The 21,505-nt window shown below is 42.9% G+C and overlaps 1 protein-coding gene across 6 annotated transcripts in view; it reads left to right on the top strand.

The window, feature by feature from the left end:
- KLF12 (KLF transcription factor 12) overlaps positions 1-21,505 on the top strand; it is a 259,830-nt gene that overhangs the window by 185,413 nt on the left and 52,912 nt on the right. For 5 of the 6 annotated variants that reach the window (XM_071806201.1, XM_071806194.1, XM_065844849.2 and 2 more), the window contains one exon: positions 2,148-2,207. The exons of the other annotated variant lie outside the window; for it this stretch is intronic. In XM_071806201.1, the coding sequence (XP_071662302.1) occupies positions 2,148-2,207 (60 nt within the window). The remainder of the gene's footprint in view (positions 1-2,147; positions 2,208-21,505) is intronic. 6 annotated transcript variants of the gene reach the window in all.

Below are 21,505 nucleotides of genomic sequence, written 5' to 3'. Positions count from 1 at the left end.
TTCTACCAACATGTTTAAGAATGTGACGTCCAGTGGTTAGAGCACTGACTCAGGTAGCCAGACACCTGCCTTTGCCAGTTCTGTAACACAAGGCCAGGATCCAAAAGATATCCAGAAGTGCTCCTACAGTGTCCTTTTCCTCTTTTTTTTTTTTCCTCATCCACTTATATTTCAGATTGGGAAGTGATTATTACTGAATCAGTGCTGTCACGTGTGTTTTAGCCATTTTCACAGCACAGATAAGGTTCCAGCCCCAGAGGCAAGGGTTGGGCGTTTCTCCTCAGGGTTTGTGGATCAGAGCAGCCACAGCTGTTTGCCTTTCAGGCCAAAAAGAGAGGAACACAGGAAATTTTAGGTGTCTGGGAGGTTGGTTGGAGGGTGTCTGGAAGTCTTTCCTATCAGTTCCTGGATACTGTAGGTTCTAACCAGAGTTTTAGTTGTCTGCTAAATTTCCCGCTCACAAAAATTCAGCGTGCACATACTTATCATCCTCACCAAGTGTATTTTTGCCTGCCCTATTGCTTAGTTGTTTAGAAGCGACCTTTATGAAAAGAACTGTACAAAATTTAGAGTCATGACTTCTAGGTAATGTATTGCTTTTTGTGTCAGCTGTAGGAATAAATATTTTTCCAATAAGACACAGAGATATTTATAAAGTAATTCACATAGGAGAGAATGGTCAATGTTGTCGTTTCTAGTTGCCATTTTTCCAGTGCATATTGATTTCAGTTCAGGGCTAATGGGGTAGCGGGGATTTTGTCCCAGTGCCCTTTGTCTGATGCAACTGTGAAATAAAACCTGTACCTAGTGATACCATGGAACAGGTACCTGAGATATATTTCTGAAGAAGGAAGAGCCTCTACACAGAGAGTGGATAAAGAAGGTGAAAATAAAGAGTATCAGGCTGTGATAGAGCTAATCACTTCGACTTTGAAAATTATTTACGTCGTTTTGTCACCTTGATAGTAGATTTCTGTCATTATCAAAAATACAACATTTTAACAAATGGCAAAATCAAGCAAACAGGAAAGAAGACCAATATTTGCTGTGTACTTGAAGCAAGGAAATGTGAGAGGTTTGAAAGATGCAGTGCAAAAAATCTTGGAAGAAATTAGATTATTTATAGGTTTCCAAGGACGAATGGCAAGTGTAATTATGTAAATCAAGAGAAGTTGCCTTGAAAATTTCCTTTTCACTTTCGACAATTAAAATGCCAACCCGGCCATTTTAATTGAGCATTATAAAGGATCCAAAAAGTTTCCAGTGAAAATGCATTCAGCTGCTGGTGTGCTAGAACATTTTTGTGATTCATGTTGTTATTCTAATATTTTTCCTAGTTTCTTGGGTGTTGGTCTCAGACTAATTTCATGGTACATTTGAGACCTAAGCCACAGAGAGAAGGACTGAAGGGGGCTATTCATGGACTTGGCTTTCTACAGTTGTTTTTTTTTTTTCTCCTAACATGGTGAAACTGTTTCCAAAAGCCAGCTGTATGATGCTTCTTGTTTGAGCACATGCAGTAGGTCAGAATTCATCAGTCAAAAGGAGCATTCCACGTAGTCCATATCCCAACGTAGGAGTTTATACAGCTATTACATTGTGTATTTGTGTTCAGTATTCCAAATAATATTCTAGAAGATTATCTGTTTTCTGTGGAGTCTCAGTTTTAAGTAAGAAGTGTTGAAGTCTGGGTTTTTCAGTGATGTGTTGGGAATAATACTACTTAAGCGGCAGAATTCTGGGAGCAGAGGCTCACTCCAGTCTCTGTTTCCTCTGCGTGCAGTGTCTGCCTGCTCTGGATTCTCGTTAATGTTTTTCTTCTTGGTCACTGATTATTTTTTAATAAGAAAATATGATCCACCATGATCCAGAATTGCCACTAAGTGACACCTGGGCCCTTAAGCTTTGACTCTTCTCCCATGCAAACTAATGGCAGAGCTCCTAATGACTTGCTTAGCATTCGTTGGGACCTCTACAGAGCAATTTCAATTTAAGAAGGAGTTTTAGGCAAATCGGAAAATCCTAAAGTCCCTTCCACACTGAGGCCACGTGCTTACTTTGCAGTAAGTGTTCCTCAAGCTTGTCTAAGTCCCCTGCAATTCTTTGGGGTAACTTAAAATTCCTAATTGTCTGTGTTCAATTTCCAGAGAGAGCATGTGGGGCTGTGCCAGGTCAGCTGTTAACCCTTTTCGTTTTTTCAACTCCAGGTATGAAGCATTTTATTGTGTACTATATAATGTTCTGTTTTATTGACAAAGTCTAGTAGCAGTGCTTTTCAGCTTTCTTTCCCTCTTTATATCACGTCTGAGGGATATGTGGGGCTGAGTAAAGTCCAAAGTTGATTTTTGCTATTGCTTGTTATATTTTGGGGCTGGGAGGGTGGTGCTGTACATCACGGGGAAGCTGCATTTTTTTTTTTTTTCAAATGCCAATGACTAAAATAAGAGAACAGGAAGAAAATATCCTATCTGATGTTTGATAATGCAGTTTAAAATGTTCAAAACAGTCTACTGAAATTGGGTAGTAGTGTGAATCAACATAGCTCGCGTTATAATGGGTCATTGCCAGTTACCATGAATCAGTTGACAAGCAAAGGTATAAAATGTAGGAAGAGAAGGTCTTTGCAAACGTCTCCCTGCTTTTTCTCCAAACAGGCCAAAATTTTAAAACCTCGGTGTGTGATGTGCCTGGTTGATGCCCGGCTTTAGAGCGCAGACTACCAACACTGATAGGGTTCCTGTCTTCCTTGGATTTGTTACTGTTGTTTTATTGGCTTTTAATACAGTGTGCAATGACATGTCCACTCTCAGTGTGCTTGTTTGTTTGCTTGTCCTCTTCCCTTCTTTTGTTTGTTTTGTGGGCCCCTAAAAAGGTTCCTCTGGTCATCGTGTGACAAGTGTAAACCCATCAGCTCACTGCTTTATCTGCTCTTAGTAGTCCGTGGGCCCTCTGTCTCTGAACTACAGAAGGAAAAACAACTTCACACATTCAGTATAAGCAAATAAGCTGCAGAATAAATGTAATTCTTCACATTTATAAGCAGAGCTAAGCTTCATAATAAAATAAAGAAGACAGCATGTTTAAGAGCAATTACACTTTCAAATTGCTAATGAGTAGTCAAATGCAGAAATCGTTCCTCAAATCTGCTCCTATCTCCAAATTGCAGTTAATTGCATTACAACTGGTATATTTATATTAAAAATTTGCAGCATGTTATTACTCAAACATTTTCAAAGTACCAGCAGCAGCAACTTCTCAGTTAAAGCCAATACAAAGCTTTTAAGGTTTTCATGGGTATGAAATCGCAATGATACATTGATTTTTCTAAAATCATTTGAATTTCCTTTGATCTGATTGAAATTATCAGTGCAACCTCAGAAGAGGTTCTGAAGAGCCTACTAGGCTCCCAAAATGTTGTGTTTCTAAAATAAATTTGTATTTCGGATACCATTTTGAATGCGGTCTCCTTTAGCCAAAATTAGCAATAATATTCTCTATAACCGCCAATTATATTAACTTCTATTCTACAGGAAGCATTTTCAAGAAGGAGGCTTATGTTGTCAATTTTTTGCTCTTTTTTTTGATGTTGTCAGTATTTTGCTTAAAAAATTACTCATGAGTTTACAAGTAGAGGTTCCACATACCGTAACAGTGAATATGAGATCCTACTAATGAGGTCCCCTGAACAACATGCATGGTGAGATGGAGATGGCGTAAGTCATTTCTTGTACCATTTCTAAACCTCTGAAAGTTTGTTGGCTCTGACTGGAGTGAGATGAGACTGAAATGTAGTATTTTGGTGAGCCAACTAGCTGCTAATAAAACCAGAAACTTGGAAGAAATATATAGGGCCTTCTGTGTCTTTTTAAAGGACCAAATGGTTCAAGAAAGTCGTATCTGTCAAACCTCGTTTGGGCTGTGTGGATGTGTAGAGTGAAAGGTGGAAATGAGACCAATGAGATGAGTATTTAAGTCAGCGTATCATTTGAAAGTATGAATTCTTATGGTGCACTTAAAACTGCTTACACAGCCAGGAGTGTTCATCACAGCTGGTCTTGCTTCTTGAGAGTATGGAGCTATTGCAGTTTAGGAAGAGTAACTGCTTGTCAGAAGTGGATTCTGCTACGATTAAATACAGCTATGTGAGTGTATGTATTTTACCGGAATGAAATTTCACGCATGCCTAGTTTGTTTTTTGGTTTTTTTTTCAGTTTTGTATTACTAAATGTTATTTTTACACTAACTTCAAGAAATTGATTCTTCCTTAAAATTACACTCAAAATTATGGTATACTGGTTATGAAAATACAGAAACATTCTTAGATATTTTATTTCTTTTGTGGTGGCAGGGGTACAGAATGGATCACAAAGTCCTGAAGCAATATTTCTTTTTTTGTAGACTCTTTGTCCTTTTTTTGTTTAGCTCTTGGAATCTCTTGAAGGCTGTAAGTTTTGCTCAAAACCGATCCCACACAAATGTTCTGCATCTGCTGAGCTCCGTGGATGGTCTCAGGATGTTGCTCTGGTTCATACATGTCTTAACTGTTCTTTTCCTGTAAAATGTTGAGCATTTTGTCCATACTGCCTCCCCTGATCCAGAAGTGCCCTGATCCACCATTTCAATGGTGACAAAGTGACATTATGTGGGAGTTTCAGACATTGGCAGAGACAATGCGCCTCTTCACCTTGGTGTCTTGCGAACGGTACTGCTTTTGCTCTTGTGTAATTTCACAGAATCACAGAATGTTAGGGATTGGAAGGGACCTCGAAAGATCATCCAGTCCAATCCCCCTGCCGGAGCAGGAACACCCAGATGAGGTTACACAGGAAGGTGTCCAGGGGGGTTTTGAATGTCTCCAGAGTAGGAGACTCTGCAATCTCCATGGGCAGCCTGTTCCAGTGCTCTGTTACCCTCACTGAGAAGACCTTTCTTCTCAAATTTAAGTGGAACCTCCTGTGTTCCAGTTTGTACCCATTGCCCCTTGTCCTATCACTGGTTGTCACCAAGAAGAGCCTGACTCCATCCTCATGACACTGACCCTTTACATATTTATAAACATTAATGAGGTCACCCCTCAGTCTCCTCCAGGCTAAAGAGACCCAGCTCCCTCAGCCATTCCTCATAAGGGAGATGCTCCACTCCCTTGATCATCTTTATTGCCCTGCGCTGGACTCTCTCCAGCAGTTCCCTGTCCTTCTTGAACTGAGGGGCCCAGAACTGGACACAATGTTCCAGGTGTGGTCTCACCAGGGCAAAGCAGAGGGGAAGGAGAACCTCTCTCGACCTACTAACCACCCCCCTACTAATACACCCCAGGATGCCTTTGGCCTTCCTGGCCACAAGGTCACAGTGCTGGCTCGTGGTCACCCTGCTGTCCACCAGGACCCAGAGGTCCGTTTCCTCTACACTGCTCTCTAATAGGTCATTCCCCATCTTACACAGGAACCTGGGGTTGTTCCTGCCCAGATGCAAGACTCTACACTTGTCCTTGTTATATTTCATTACATTTTTCCCTGCCCAACTCTCCAGCCTGTCTAGGTCCCATTCTTCTTTTTAACACGTCATTCCACAGGCTCAGCAAGACAGGAAGTGTTTGGCAGCTGGAGGACCCAGATGCGAAATTCTGGCATATAGCTTTTCTGCACTGGCCTGTGGGTTCATGGCTGGCTTCTTGGCTAGCTGGCTGGCTGGAAGCTGTAGCCCTGCCTCTGGGGCTGTGTTGGGGTCAAGCTGCTCTGGAGCTGGACGACTTTTCTGGTCTGAGTTACCCCACCAGACACCGTTTTCATCTGAGTTTGGTTAGGCTCTCCGCTGTTCAAAGACAAACATTTGCACCGTTCTATTTTATTCCCACCATTTGTAAGACCGACTCGAAGCAGTGGTTAGTTCTCATTTGTCATCAGTTCAGAAAGGAAATAAGCATTGCAGAGTACGTTGTTTCACTTGTTGGGATTCCTGTTCAGTCACTAGGAATGTAGGGCCCACATCTGTACTTGCAATTCATCTCTGGAACCAAATTGTAACTACAGAGCACAGGCTCTAAAAAAGTTGTATTTCTTACATCTAAAATTTGATTGCTTTCACCCGTGAATGAATCTAGGCACTGTCAAAACAGAAGAAAATACACATTTAGGGAGACAATATGGGTCATTTTTAAAAAAGAAAGGTAAAGAATAATGATGATTATGATAAATAGGACATTACTGCTAATAATTAAGAGCACCGCCAGAAGAAAATGCTTGATCTTCTCTTTGCCTGATTTGGAACGTCCTCATTACATACTTTAGTTTTACCTCAGGTTTTTGTTTTGCTTTTCATAAATGAGGTAATGAAAAATTAATACATCTAGGATAGACAAAGCATTTGAAGTTATTCCCTAATCTACGCTTTTTTTCTCCATGCAGCTCGGTGCATAAACATTATTTTCAGTGGGAAAAACTGCAAAATCAGGAGGTCACTAAGACTTCGGATGCTTTCAGTAAAGTACAGATTAGTCATACCTGCTACGAAATTCTCATTCCCTCACTCAGCTGTAGTGAGAGTATGTTATGCTCCACTGGAGGCAGTGGTATCTCTGTTACCCACTCACAAAACTTTTTTCACGCTTGAGCAAATAGCAGTTGGACACAATTGCTGGACACACTTCCACCTGTACGTTAAGGTTAAGCTTTGCTCAGGAATCTGACCTCTGAGGAAAAGCATCTAAATTCCCCATAATATTATAATGATTGGAGGGAGTTGCATGTCTCAGGAGCAAGTGAAAAAGAAGACCCTGCCCATCTGGTTTAGGTGTGTACTCTGCTGACTGCCTACAGAACGTGCTTCCATGGGAATACAGCCCAGTTACATTAGGTAAGTCATTATGGACTATATGGGGACTATATAGGGAACCAGTAGCAACTAAAAGCATCTGTTTCACTCAGAGGTAGTCCACATAGCACTTTCTAGATTATAACAGAGCAGAGATGATTATTTGGAGAAACAAGCTGGCAGCAGCAACAGCAATATTCCCAGTTTTTAGAGAAGAGCTTCATTAAGTAGCTTGTCGACGAAGTAGGAGACCGGAGTGTTGGGCTCTCAGCACAGGCATCACAGAGTTGTTGTAGTCATTGGGATCCTTGGCACAGGCCTAGTCACAAGAGGTACTTGGCGAACAGTGGAGTCTGTCATCTTCTTTCTTGCTGAATATGGGCTGTTGTATACACAGGAGCACAGGAGTCATGGGACGGGAGGTAAATGGGTAAGAAGAACCTGAATCCTGTTTGAGCATGGGCGGGACTGGAATGTACGCTTAGTTCCCTGAAGCAACATTAGGCCAGAAACAGACCTGGATACTGAAACAGAGCTTTCAGCATTCCCCTCTTGGAACAGAATGTACAGGTTTCTGTTAGGGTGCCAGGATCCCCTTTTCTACCCAGCCTTTCAGCCTCATGGTTCTTACATTCCTGGTGTCAGAGTAGCCTTGCTTCCATGGGTGCTCATGCAGGAGACCCCAGGCCCTTATAGCCAGGTTATTCCTGGGATGGGGGAGATGCGGAATCAACCCTTCTGCCTGAGAAGGAGCTGCAACCAAAGTCCCTCCTTCCCTGGGCAGATTACTTGACCGTAAAGCTACAGTACAACAAGCTGCCAGTGCCACCAGCCTTTTGTGAACTTCTGCACAACACGGAGGCAAAGTTCAGGGCAGTGCCTGTGGGTGGAAAATGGGCACCTGCCAGAAACAGTGTGTGCGAGCATATTCCTTGTGGTGGGTGCCTGAAGAAGCTCCAGCTTAACAGTGAAGGACTGGATGGGTTTAGGGACATGCTGGCTAGGACTCTTCATGTGACAGTGGGTGGGAGTAAAGTCATGGACCTGGGAAGGTTTTTGAGTGCCCGCCTCCCAAATCAGGGTTTCAGCCCGCCAGTTTCCATACTTCTCCACGCATTTCACTTTCCAAACTGTATTTTCGTCTTTCAAATGAACAAGATTTCAGTGCTTTTTAATGAAGTAGAATTAAAGATGTTATTCCATTATCTGGAGTATTCCTTTTTCCCTGTTTACCTGTTCCTACCCTTCTGCCTATCAAAGGATGGATCTTACCCTAATATTTACATCCCAGCCACAATTCTCACCCCACTAAAGAGATTCTTGCCTCTTTCTGTATCCCAGTGGCTTTGGAAATCATATGTAACATAGAACAAAGGTACAGCAAATTTTCTCTTTTTTTTTTTTGTCTTAAAAAAGCAACTCTGATTGTTGTCCCTTATGAATTCTTTTGAAGCAGAGAAACAATGTGTGCTGTTAAAAAAGGAAAATAAACAATTGCAAATATGTTTTTCCCTTCCCTTGAATCTCCAGTACATTCTGCAACCCAGTTACTCTAATTGTTTTTGAATTCTTTTAAACATGCATACTGTCAAGAGGCTGTGGTACAACAAGTGTAAGTATTTCTCACAAGGCCAATGTGACCACAAAGGATGGAAAAAGACGACATAGCAAACAGAAAATCCCATGTCTTGTTTATCATCTTTTTTCGTCTTAATGGCAGATATTTGGAGAGAGAATCTGTTTACATCAATGAAAGACTAGCTTAGGTTTTGCTGGTTCCCAAGGCAAAAGGAAGGCATAGTTTCCAACTTGCAAGCTATTCACTGTGTGTGCGTGATGATCTTAAGTCATTTGTGGATATGTATGTTGCATTTTGACGTGATTAAATGTTTTAAGTCTATTGATTTCGTGCTGGGGATTAATGATGCTGAATGAAATAACAGCGAAGAATAAAACATGTTTACATGCCTGATTAAAATACCTTTAAAAAGAGCCTGAGTACCTATTATTGGATAGGAATGAGATAAGAACCGCCTAGGACCACTCATGCATTCTGCATTGAAAGGAAAATGAATTAATTCCTTTAGGCATATAAAGAAGAAGAGCAAAAATTTGCTAAGGATAGACTGTACCTTTCTGAATGCACAGCTCCGGTGTTTGACTCATTATTTTGGAAGAGGAGATTAAAGAGGTTTCATTATCGGTTGCTGCAGATCTGTTTTACTGAATCAATCAATGCATGATGCTTAGCTGCTTGGGATTAATGAGATGATCTTTTAACTGGAGAACTTAGTGGTGACAGCATGTTAATAAAGGACAAGACCCAAAGATACTCAATGCAACTGTGGACATGAGATACAGTAAAGATGGTGTTTGCTGCTTTGAATTTGCATAATACTTTTAGATCGCTTTGCCCCAGCATATTAACTCAAAAAAATCTTACCTTAGAATGTTCATTGTGCTAATTGGTTTGTATCTGCCCTCTGCAAATGTCCCTAATGCCTGTCTAGATTCATGGGTCATATCTGGATTTGCAGTTAGGTGTCACGTTCTCTTTAGCAAGATAATAGTAGATGAAGATGGAACAGACCTATTTGGTCATTAAATCCATCTTGTTGAAAGCACGATATAGCCTCTTCCAATAGTATTAAGCTGTTAGTACCCCTGATGTTAGCCAGAATGCCAGGGAGAAAATTATTTGTGCTGTGTCTGTGGAGAGGGATGCTTTAATGATCAAGTTAGCATGTGAAATACTTAATGCACGTGAAATGCTCCCTGTTGAGCTAGGGAGAAGTTTAAACATGCAACCTAATCCAGCTGAGTAAATATCTGACGAGACCAGCTCGTGCACACATTTGTTTTTTCTCTGCTGATGCTCTGATACAGATGAGCGTATGTGAGATGAAATCAGCAGTCTGATACCCGCTACAAGCCGTATGTCTCAGAAGGGATTGAATGATTATCCTGGGTTTGGGGCAGCGGAGGTGGGGGTTGACAATGTAAGGTTATTTATGGGTTTTCCCCCTCACACTTCCACCACTTCATACATGACCTGGAGCCCTTAGTTACAGAACAAAGTGTCTGAGCAGTAACAGAGCTTGTGCAAACCCAAGAGAAGAGTAATGACTGTTCCTCTACAAGCTTCCTGCCTCGGTGCAGGTGCAGGAATCAGGAGGGCCTGAATAATTCATAAGGTGCAAATTAGCCCCAGCTTGCTCTCGCTGCTCGAGAATTTTGCTTCTGCTTACCTACCTAGTTGCTAGAAAGAACAGAAATAAAGGAAGCTTGGGAAGGCAAGGCAGAGAGCGTTACAGCTTGAAGGCCAAAGTCACGGAGACTGCTGAACACTGGGTGTGTTTGAAGGCTCAGTTCTTACTGAGGAGTTGAGCTGGGCACTGATTATTCATTAAGTGTTTTCTCAGGGAGAAGTAAACTCTGGTGACCCTTTCCATTACTCTCAGGGGAAAAAACTTCCTTTTAAGAATTAGGTTTTTCCTGCTTATATTGTTATTGTTTCTAAAAATTGATTAAAAAAACCCCAACTCTTAAAATCTCATTTAAAGCTTATTAAGCTATTTTAGAGAGTATGCATTTATGGTGTCGCTGAGCTCAAGGGTCCAGAGAAATCTGATGAGAAATTCTGGATGTTAGGATAGTTACTGCTTTGAGTAAATGTGGGTTCCAAAAGCCTGTATGAGACTGGCCATATCTGGAAATGCATTGTATAATTACCTTGTATTTTATAATTTAAAAGGCAGCATTCATGTGTTTTAAATACTGCTGGTGATGGTTACCTTTTCTGTTGCTGCCTTTCTGCCCAGAATAATGAAATGAGAGGCAAGCAATGCTTAACCCTTCTGCTGCACAGCATTACAGCTCACCCAAATATCAAGGAAAAGGTTTTGCTGAGTGCAGTTTTAATGGAAAAAGGGAATTCCCGACACAGATCTGCAAACAGCTCGTGTGTCACCGTGCAGTACAGAGAGGAGCCGGTCTGGCAAAAGCAGGTTGTTTCTGCCACATACCTGAATATCCCTTTGACATCCCCCACGTGGGAGATGGAATCATCTGTCATCCCCATCAGGAACAGGGACAAGGTAGATAGTTCTCCCTATCAGCAGGTGTTCATATGGAGAAAAATTCTCTTAAATGTTTTCGCTGTGCTGAATATGGAGAAGAATGGGGGGGGGGGGGGGGGGGGAAAGACGTTTTTTAGTAGTTTGGTGGGGTTTTTTGTTTGTTTTTTGTTTGTTTTTTTAATGTATACCCCTTCTTTGTGCATCCCCTTCTACCCCACCCCATCTTGGCTCCTGCGGGCAGCAGCGGGGTCACGTTGCCATCATCTGTTTCTGTATTTCCCTCATTTGGGTGGCTGGAAGAGGAGCTGGCTCTCATTTCTAGCTGATTCTGTCATTTCCGCTAGGCCCCAAGCTTGGGTGAGCGCCAAGACCAACAGGTGATCCTTGTAGCTGCAAAACAGCAGGAAGGAGGCTGTGCATGGAGGAGACAGTGCACCAGAGGGGCTGCCTGGCCCTGCTCCATCTTTCTGTATAATTAACGCCCCCCCTCTCCCCAACTCCCCATACCGAGCAGAAAATCTGTGCCGAACAGCTCAGCTGGCGCAGCCGTCATGGGGAAAATGTGAATAAAGAGTCCTGGAAGGATATGGGCCGTGCGAACGCAGAGGTGTCTTAGAGAGAAGCCGTGGTTGGGCCTTTGTAGGAACAGGGGCAAAATTGTATTAGCCGCTGAAAAGTAATACGCACGCTGTCAACCATTGCAGGAAAATAAGCATTTCAATGAATTTTAGTGCTATATTCATGGGCTTTCTTGTTCATATAGGAACTAGTTTGGAATGAGGTGATAATTCAGATAAGCTTTTCTCTATAAGGAGTAGCTTGCAAAGTCACGTGGAAATTATTTCGACAGAGGGTTTGCTCTGGTCAGGAAGGGCTGTCTTGAGCCGTAGAGCTGGGAGCAGCCAGTTCAGGAGCTGTGCAGGCTCTGCAGTCCCTGGGTGTGACTTCACAGGGGTAATTTTTAGAACACATGAAAAACTTCCAGGAATCCTCAAGACAGCCTCAAAGATTTTTTATTTTTTTTTTTTCCAGAGGAAACTCCTAAAAGATTATTTTGTTTTTTAATGAAAACAAAGTTATATTTAGGAGATGACAGTAGCTTAACAAAACCAATTCCAAAACATATCTCTAAGGCTTAGGTTAACTCCTTGGCATATAGCATAATGCGAGATAATGTGTCCCTGGAAACCCTCACTGCATGTTTGTATTTGTGAGGCAGGCTGATGTTTTAAGATAGGCACTTGGTAGCCTTAATCCTCTAGAAAACAGATGATATCTCAAGTTCTTTCTGCTTGGTACATATGGAAGCCAAATTGCTTCTCCTGCCTGTGGAGTCAGTGCTCAGCGGTTCGAAAACTGAAGGTTGTATATAGACAAGGTATAAATTTTCTGTATACGCTCCTATAGGGAGCACATCTGCGCAGCAAGGGTAGGCTGCCCCCAGAGATGAGCTGAGGACCTCGATCGGCTCCGCCGGTGACGATGAGGTATTGCAGCAGGTCTGCACAACAGCAAGCGCTCACCCTGCCTGACCGTTCTGCTGTATGCAGACCAGAAACACAAACAGTAGTAAGAGTAAACTTGGTTATGAAACATCAACATATTTATCAACGCTTCTAGCAGCTAGCCCTCTGCAGTCTTTTTTAACTCAGACAGCAATCTAGGATTTTGTTTCTCCGTGCATTGTTCTGCAGTTTGACAACCATCTGAAGGGGGGGAAGCGTCCTGGCAGGGACGCGTCGTATCTCAGGGGTATGTCACGTGTGTAGAAACTGAAAGGCCATCCAAGACCTGAACTGCAGCAGATTGTTGTGAACACACACTTAACTTCCCTTGGACGCGTCACCCCATGCTAAATGGTGCGCAAATGGGCACTAGCGTCTCAATATTTTTTTCCCTTGTGCCGCTTCCCTTCTCAGTGCTGGTTTGCTGCCTTTGCCCTCTTCCAAAACCTCTGGTGTCTGAGGCTATTAGCAGGGCCTGAGGTGTTTCCATTAAAACATTCTGATTTTTTCTCTTTGCTCCTCTGTCTTGAGTGACTGTCCTGATCCCTACATTTGCAGTGGGTCCTGGACAAACCTGAATACCCCCTCTGTCAGGCATTGCTGTCCCTCTTGTTTCCCCTTTGGTTAAGGGGCTAGTGGGAACAGTTTCTTTCTCAGACACCCACCGCTGGCTCCAGTGACCTCTGTAACCCCCCCAGGCGTGGCAGGATGGAGCAGAAGCTTTTATCTGCAGGCTGGTCAGGGTCAACCCGGTGACTCAGTTTCATCAGTAGGCAGCAGCACCAGCTGAGGAGGCTGAAGAGCAAGCAAGGAATACCTCCCACCTGCATTTCGCTCAGTGCAGCCCAGTCCCGGTAAAAGCCCTCCAAAGAGTACTACAGGCAGGAGGAAAGCAGCCTTTGGCCACCCCCAGGAAGTCAAGTTTTCCAGTGCATTTGGCCAGCAGCCTGGAGCAGATCCATTCCTGATGCCAGCCCCTTGGAGCACCGCCTCTCGTGGTTCTCCCTCCCGCTGCAGCACATACCTTACTATTATTAATAGTCCGGAGGCGCCAACAGTGTGCTTTGTTCTGGACGGTATGCGGTTGCCCAAGGAGCAGGGAACTGTGTGGCAATTGTTTTTGTGATGGTAGATGAATTTGGTAATGAGAACTCTAGTTTTTTCTGGTCTTTTTTTTTTCCTAATGTACCTTCCTCTCTTCTGCCTCCCCCCTGGGCTGTCCCCAATGCACTCAGCAGGTGAAGGACTCATAGAATTAATCATGGAATGTTCTGAGTTGGAAGGGACCCACAAGGATCATCGAGTCCAACTCCTGTCCCTGCATGTGACAACCCCACAGTTCACACCATGTGTCTGAAGGCATTGTCCAGTCTGTTCTTGAACACTGTCAGGCTTGGGGCTGTGACACCTCCCTGGGGAGCCTGTTCCAGTGCTGCACCACCCTCTGGCTGAAGAACCTTTTCCAGCCTAAGCCTCCCCTGGCACATCTTCCTGCCATTCCCTTGGGTTCTGTCATTGGTCACTAAAGAGATCGGTGCCTGCCCTTTGTCCCCTTGTGAGGAAGCTGTAGCCACCATGAGGTCTCCTCTCAGTCTCCTGACTGTAATCCCCCTGGCAGAGGACACAGAGGTGCTGTTGGGACACGGAGGTGCCTGGGAGCAGCGGGTTTATGTGGCATCATAGCACTTCAGTGGGAGCAGATCAACCACACCACCTGGGCTGTGCCATTCCCTAAACAGTGAGACCTAAAAATCAAATGAAGAGTGAGCAAGAGAAACAAGTCGGTCGCAAGTTCTCGTGGCATGTGCTGCGAGTGTGCAGAGTCCCACGATGCAGTTTGTTGATGCATTTTGTAGTGTGTAGTGAAGGGAGCTGCTCCTGTGCATTTGGCTTGGTGCAGCTTGGCCCGAAGTCATAGACTTTATCATGCCGTCACTGAAAGCTTCAAAATCTGTGGCTGCCGTTTGCTGAGCCAAAAATCCTTAATAGTCACATTTACTTTGGAACTGACAAAACTTTCAAATGTATCTGCTTTCAGGCTGCAAAACCTAAGCACAAAAAGGTGCAGATTAGCATGCGAGCAAATGGCACTTTTGGAAAAAACAGTGGATTTGGAAAGCGTGCTAACAAAATGTCCAGTCTTGGGGATTCTGCTTCACTCAATGTGGAGTAAGAAGAATAAGCAGCACATACTGAACCTCATGTCCCCCAGATCACTAACTGTTTAATGTTATTCCTGTAACCCATATACTTCCTCTTATTACACCACCTCCTCCTGTTTTTCCACCCTGTGTAGTTCTACTGTTTCACCGAGTATTAGCTCACCGTGGCACATAGTTTGTCTTTTTAACTACTTTGCAAAGTACCTAGTGCTCTTTTGGGTGCCATAGAAGTAATAATAATAATAATTTGCTAGGTGTACTATGTCAAGTTGTTCTTATATTGTTTGTTGTGCAGACGCAAAGTAAGGGTGACTGCTGAATGCTGATAACACAGCTGTAAGATAAACCTCTAGCACAGGAAGGGAAGTGGTCTGGTTTATTTATGAATACACTCAGAAACAATGTCTGCCTCCCAGTACACCTGTGCTTTTTTAGGATAGTGTGTTTTGCTTGGATGCTGCATCACCAAGGGTCAATAATAATCATGGCTAAATTGCTTGCGACGCAAAGGTAATGAAATGCTCTCATTACACCGGTCATTATTTTCATTGTTAATTCAATGTTGTTTAACTTTTCACTGGTTTCTCCGTTACGAATGTGGCAGTGAAACAGCCACATCTGCTGCTGGTGCTTGAAAAGTGCAAAAAGGCACCACAAAGAAAATTGATTGACTGCAGTTGACCGTATTAGGGGGAGACCTTGCTTGAACCAGCAGTAACTGGAGGGAAGTGTAAACTGGCCTTAATTCTCTAGCAGACCTCTGAATATTAAGGATGTGCACAGCAGTTGTGAGGAGGCATTCAAAGTCCAGTCATGTTCGGGATTACATCCCCTCGGCTTTCTTGTTTTTGCTGTGGTTGTTTGCAGCCCAGGGGAATTCTCTGGCTTTTGGACTCAATGTTAGATATGTAATTGGGTGGAGAATTAATGTAAACTTAAAATAATTCAGTTTCACAGTCATTATACTCCTTAGCTTTAAATTATTTAGCTTTGTGTCTTTGGTATCTCCCAAAAGCCCTGCCATTATCAGTCGTCTGACTCTCTTTATTAGCTTATATTTTTCCCTAAAAGCAAGGCCTCATGTACACTGTAATTATCCAGCAGCACCGATTAACTGCATAATTCTCTTTTCTGTAAAACTGCTGTGTAAATTACTTTTCTTTTCACAAAAATGACTCATCAGGCAATTTTGTGGAAGGTTTTTTGTTGGTTTGGGGTTTATTTTATTTATTATTTTTGTTTAGGTTCCACTTTCCCAGCCACCTTCTCCATCACTGTGTCATGGTAATAGCATTAAACACTGTTGTGTGTGATCTTGGTGCAAGGACTAAGCCGTGCAATGATTTCAGTAGAGAAAATTAAAGTGGTTTCCATGGTATTGTTACTTCTACCACCAGACCTGATGAGCAAAAGTTGCTAAGATATCCTGCTCTTAGACTAGGGATGCTTTAAGAGAAAATTGTCTTAACAACAAGATCAAGGAGACTTGTTTGGTTGAGGTAGCTGTTGAAATCTGCTCCATCTCTCAAACAGCCTTTCATACTGCCTGTTGCCGCTTTCAATCTGCTTCAGTCACCTCTGCAACCTACACATTCTATTCTTTTTTGCAGTTTTTCTTTCTCCATTTGCCTTGGCAATGGCTCCTCACCCTTCCTCCATTCTCTCACACCAAGACCAAGAAACCCAACCAGCACCTTCCCATGCCCTTAGGTATTTCTTCATACTCCCTACACCTGCATCCTGGGCAGGTGAGATGACTGAGAAGATGACATGTCCTTGTGGGACTGTAAAATATTCCTGAATAGTAGATGGTACTTCGCTCATTAGCTTGTCATCTGGATTCAGCCTGAACAAAACAATGACCAATGTACAGTGAAGAGCCTTGTTTGACTAATGGAGAGCCTGGATGTTGCAGATTGAACCTTTTCCTTTCTGCTGAGGGTAATTCCTTGGGTCTGCCATTTTTAAAGTCATTGTTTGTTACAGGTTCCATGTATTTGTAAATGCCCCAAGCAATATTGAGTTTGGAGGTCATCTTTGTCCTGCTGGCAAAAGAACCACCCTACTTACTCCTCTGATTTGGAGTCCTTCACTGAAACTGGCAGTTGGTTTCCAAAGGGCATGTTTCCTTTGCCTATGTATAGAAATGAGTGACCCAAGGCTAAAATCATTCCTACTGGGTCAATCCAATCAGACCCAATAACCTGGCTGGTGTTTACCAAAAGAGCAGAAAAACGAAGTTGGTATAGAGTGATTCTTCCTCTGGAATACCCACGTCTCCTCTCTCTACCCATCTTCTACTTTATTTGTTAAAAAAAAACCCACAGTAGTTTATGCACCTTCAGCTTCTGAGGCTATTTCTTGACCTTAATGTTTAATATCCATATATGGCCCTGCCCTTTATGAACTTGTCTAATCCTCCTTTGAGCCCATTTATTCTCTTGGCCTCTGCAGTATGCAGTGGCAATGAGTTCCAAGTATGTGTTACATGGAAAAAAAAAATGGTTCTTCCCTCTGCTCAGTTTAAGTCTCCAGTTCTTAGAAAAAAAATAGTGGATAATCATTTCCTATCGTTACATTCTTGGCCGTGGAGTGCTCTGCTATCTCCCCTCGGTTATCTCACAAATTTGGCATTCCCAAGGTAATGTGGTTGTGGGCCATCTGTCAAAGATGTGGCTGAAATGATTTTCACAGGGAGAGTTTTCACTCTGCGCTCTGTTTTTGAGACCAAATTAATCCTAGATCTGCCATCGTTTGAATCTGTTACTAAGAACAGGCTAAACTAAAGAAACACACTTTCTGTGAACTATTCTATCACTCTTTGCGTTCAGAACATTACTACAAATCATTTGTTGTGGCACAAATAGTTGCAAAGCATAAAACTGCTGAAATGCCAGTCATGTAGCTGCTCTCACCATTTGCTTCTAATGAGTCGGTAGCTTGTTCCACCCTCTGTTTTTTTAAGTGTGACAAAATGATGCTTGTTGCTGTTCCACGGCTTGAGCTGTTTGCATATCCCTCATTTCTGCCGTGCCAGGAAGAAGCAGGATTACTGTAACAATCGTTCTAATTACTTCCAAATTTCTCTCTCTAACTTGTATATCTGGAGCTAATTTGTTGTCTTTTTGCATTGTTTTATGTCTTTTTTTCGTTTAATCCCATGCACCTGCGCTATTAGATTGTGTGTCCTTTCACTAATGTTCTGTGAGTTACAGCAATGAGCAGATTGAGTCAGGCGAATTAAGTATCTTTTACGTTTTAAGAAAAATGATTTAATGTGTCTAAAAATGCAAAGGTATATTTTGCATTATGTATTTTCCTGAGTTTTAGACTTTAACCACTGGTGTTAAAAATGATCTTGATACAGTTATTTCCCTGAATCTTCTAGTCTCAGTGACCTTAACAACCAGTATTTTTGTTGACACATGGCTTGGCAAATAAAGACTGAAATAGTAAATGCGCTATCCTCTTTGATGTGTTTCATAACTGTTTTCCATGAGGCATTTGTGATGCTGGTTTTAAATGTTTAATTATACTCAAAGTCATTAGAAATCTATTACATACATCTGACTTTGAAGGGACCGAAGTAACCCCTTCAATACACTCCTCTCCCTACCCCCAATTCCACTGCAACATTGTGACTGATAATAATTTCTCCTATTAATTACTTTTATTATCACAGTGTAGCGATCACTGTCTTCAAATCTCCATAGGCCTTTGACTAGAGTGGCTGTCGATACAGAGGACAGATATTTGTGGGACATTAAGAGACATTATTTTGCCAAACACCATAAACCGCGCGTTTCCCCCTACCGTGTTTCAGTACACCTCTGTATGGCAGAAGGGATTTGCATCAGTCTGTGTACTAAAGAGTTGCTCTACGTTAGCAGTCCCTTCCTTATAATTGGGAGAAAAAGACACAAACACGTTGCTTTGCAGAAAGGATCTGCTTAATTGTAACAGAGGTAGGGCTGTAAAGCACGCTAAGTCATGAAGGTCACGGCTTCTGTGAAAAGTTTCTCTATTAATAGTCTATAAGTATTTTGTTTCTGCCAAGCTAGTGCTTAGAACCAAATTAGTCCCTCATTACAAGTCGGATACATTAAAGTCAAGGGTGTATCAGCATGCCCTGTGTTGCCTCCAGACATCCTCTGTGGTCCCTCGCTCAGACTGCATTTTCAGAAATGTACAGATATGGTAAATATGAGTAGACAAATGACTAAGCAATTTCTTGGGCAATCAAATTACTTGTAAAACAAATGAGCCTTTTTTCTTTCCTTTTTCTCCACCTCTGAATACATTTTGCAAACCACCGGCTCTTTTATCAGTTGTGCAGAAATCGTAGAATCATAGAATACTGGGTCAGAAGGGACCATGAGGATCATCCGGTCCAACCTTTCTTGGCAACAGCACAATCTAGACGAGATTGCCCAGCACCCTGTCCAGTCAAATCTTAAAAGCATCCAATGTTGGGGAATCCAGCACTTCCCTGGGGAGATTATTCCAGTGGCTGATTGTTCTTATAGTGAAACATTTCCCTCTTGTGTCTAAGTGGAATCTCCTCTTTTCCATGTGACTCCTTGTAAAAAGGGAGTCTCCATCTTCTTTGTAGCCAATGCTACAATACTATAACACGGTGATGAGGGTCTCTCCTAAGCCTTCTTTTCTCAAGGCTGAACAAGCCCTGTTCTCTCAGCCTTTCCTCGTACAGCTGTTTCCCAGTCCTTTGATCACCTTTGTGGCCCTTCTCTGGACCCTCTCCAGCCTGTCCACAACTTTTTTGAATAGCAGGGACCAAAAGTATTACAGGTGTGGCCTGACAAGTGCAGAGTAGAGCAGGATAATGACTTCTTTGTCCGTGCTGGTGATGCCCTTGTTGAAGTAGCCCAGCATCCCGTTGGCCTTCTTTGCCACAGCAACACACTGGTCACGCATATTGAGCTTATTGTCCACCAGGACCCTCAGGTCCCTTTCCACAGAGCTGCTCCCAGCTGGGTAGATCCCAGCCTGTGCTGCACTCCTAGATCATGTTTTCTCAGGTGTCTCACTTGTCCTTGTTGAACTTCATAAGGTTCTTGTTAGCCCGTTCATAGAGTCATAGAATCATAGAATGTCCTGAGTTGGAAGGGACCCATAAGGATCATCGAGTCCAACTCCTGTCCCTGCACGTGACAACCCCACAGTTCACACCATGTGTTTGAGAGCATTGTCCAGTTGAACCTCCCCTGGCACATCTTCCTGACATGCTGGAGAGAGTCCAGCGCAGGGCAACAAAGATGATCAAGGCAGTGGAGCATCTCCCCTATGAGGAAAGGCTGAGGGAGCTGCGTCTCTTTAGCTTGGAGGAGACTGAGGGGTGACCTTATTAATGTTTATAAATATGTAAAGGGTAAGTGTCATGAAGATGGAGCCAGGCTCTTCTTGGTGACAACCAATGGTAAGACAAGGGGTAATGGGTTCAAACTGGAACACAAAACGTTCCACTTAAATTTGAGAAGAAACTTCTTCTCAGTGAGGGTGCCAGAGCGCTGGAACAGGCTGCCCAGGGAGGTTGTAGAGTCTCCTTCTCTGGAGACATTCAAAACCTGCCTGGACACATTCCTGTGTAACCTCATCTGGGTGTTCCTGCTCCTGCAGGGGGATTGGACTGGATGATCTTTCGAGGTACCTTCCAATCCCTAACTTTCTGTGATTCTGTGATTCCCTTGGGTTCTGTCATTGGTCACTAAAGAGAAGAGGGGCACCTGCCCCTCCTCTCCCGCTTGTGAGGAAGCTGTAGCCACCATGAGGTCTCCCCTCAGTCTCCTCTAGGTGGGACAAACCAAGTGACTTTAGCCGTTCCTCATATGGCTTCTCCTCCAAACTCTTCACCAACTGCGTAGCCCTCTTCTGGACACTCTCCAGTAGCTTTATATCGTTTTCATCCTGTGGCACCCAGAACTGCACACAGTGCTCCAGGTGAGGCTGCACCAGTGCAGAGCAGAGTGGGACGGTCACCTCTCTCTCCTGGCTGGCAATGCTGTGCTTGATGCACCCCAGGACACGGTTGCTACATGACTCAAGCACTAAAAAGGACGCTCATCCAGCTTAAAAAGCTAGATTTCTCAGTGTCACCTGTTGCCTTCAGTGTAACAGCAAAACATATTACCATGGATAAATAAAGAAATATTCAGTGTTTCTCTTGATATCACTCCTTTCACCACTAAAATAGTTAGGCAGAGTTTATTCTGTGTTTAATGGAGAGAGGTGGACATCTCCATCCCATTTTTAAATGTGTATGTCTAAGATACACAAGGTGAATTATCCCAAGAATTGCCAGTTTCTCTGTGTGTCTGTCGTCAAACCATTTGACTAAGTTAGGACAGAGGAAGAGTCTCCTTCTCTGGAGACATTCAAAACCCGTCTGGACACGTTCCTGTGTAGCCTCATCTAGGTGTTCCTGCTCCAACAGGAGAATTGGACTGGATGATCCTTCAAGGTCCCTTCCAATACGTAACATTCTGTGATTCTGTGCAGAGTTTTGAAGAAGACACAACAAATGTAGAGGAGGTATAGGGTAAAAATACCACCCTGGAGAAAAAACTCCTTTGAAAATTAGTGAGTTCTAATCCTAAATGCAGTAAAGTGAGCATCCAGTGAAAGCCAGGAAAGTGGAGTTTGAAGGGTGAGTTATCTGGAATCACATATACTTTTACATACAGTAAGTGTGTGGGACCATGACTCAGGATTTCTTAGCTACTGTATGCCACCCCTGTTATCTTACATTTCTTATGCCCTGACTTTTAAGGATGCCCTAATCATACATCTTTTCCATTCTAGGAAATACCTATTGTAAAAAAAAAAAAAAAAAAAAAAATTAAAAAGGGGGGGCAGTTAATTACTCTTGATGTTATTCCTTCATCTGAAAGATGGTAGTAACATTGTCCATCAGCCTTACATTTTTTAAAAT

This window comes from Patagioenas fasciata, chromosome 1 (assembly GCF_037038585.1).
Source record: "Patagioenas fasciata isolate bPatFas1 chromosome 1, bPatFas1.hap1, whole genome shotgun sequence".
NCBI classification, from domain to species: Eukaryota; Metazoa; Chordata; class Aves; order Columbiformes; family Columbidae; genus Patagioenas; species Patagioenas fasciata.
This window is presented reverse-complemented; position numbering and strand designations above follow the sequence as displayed.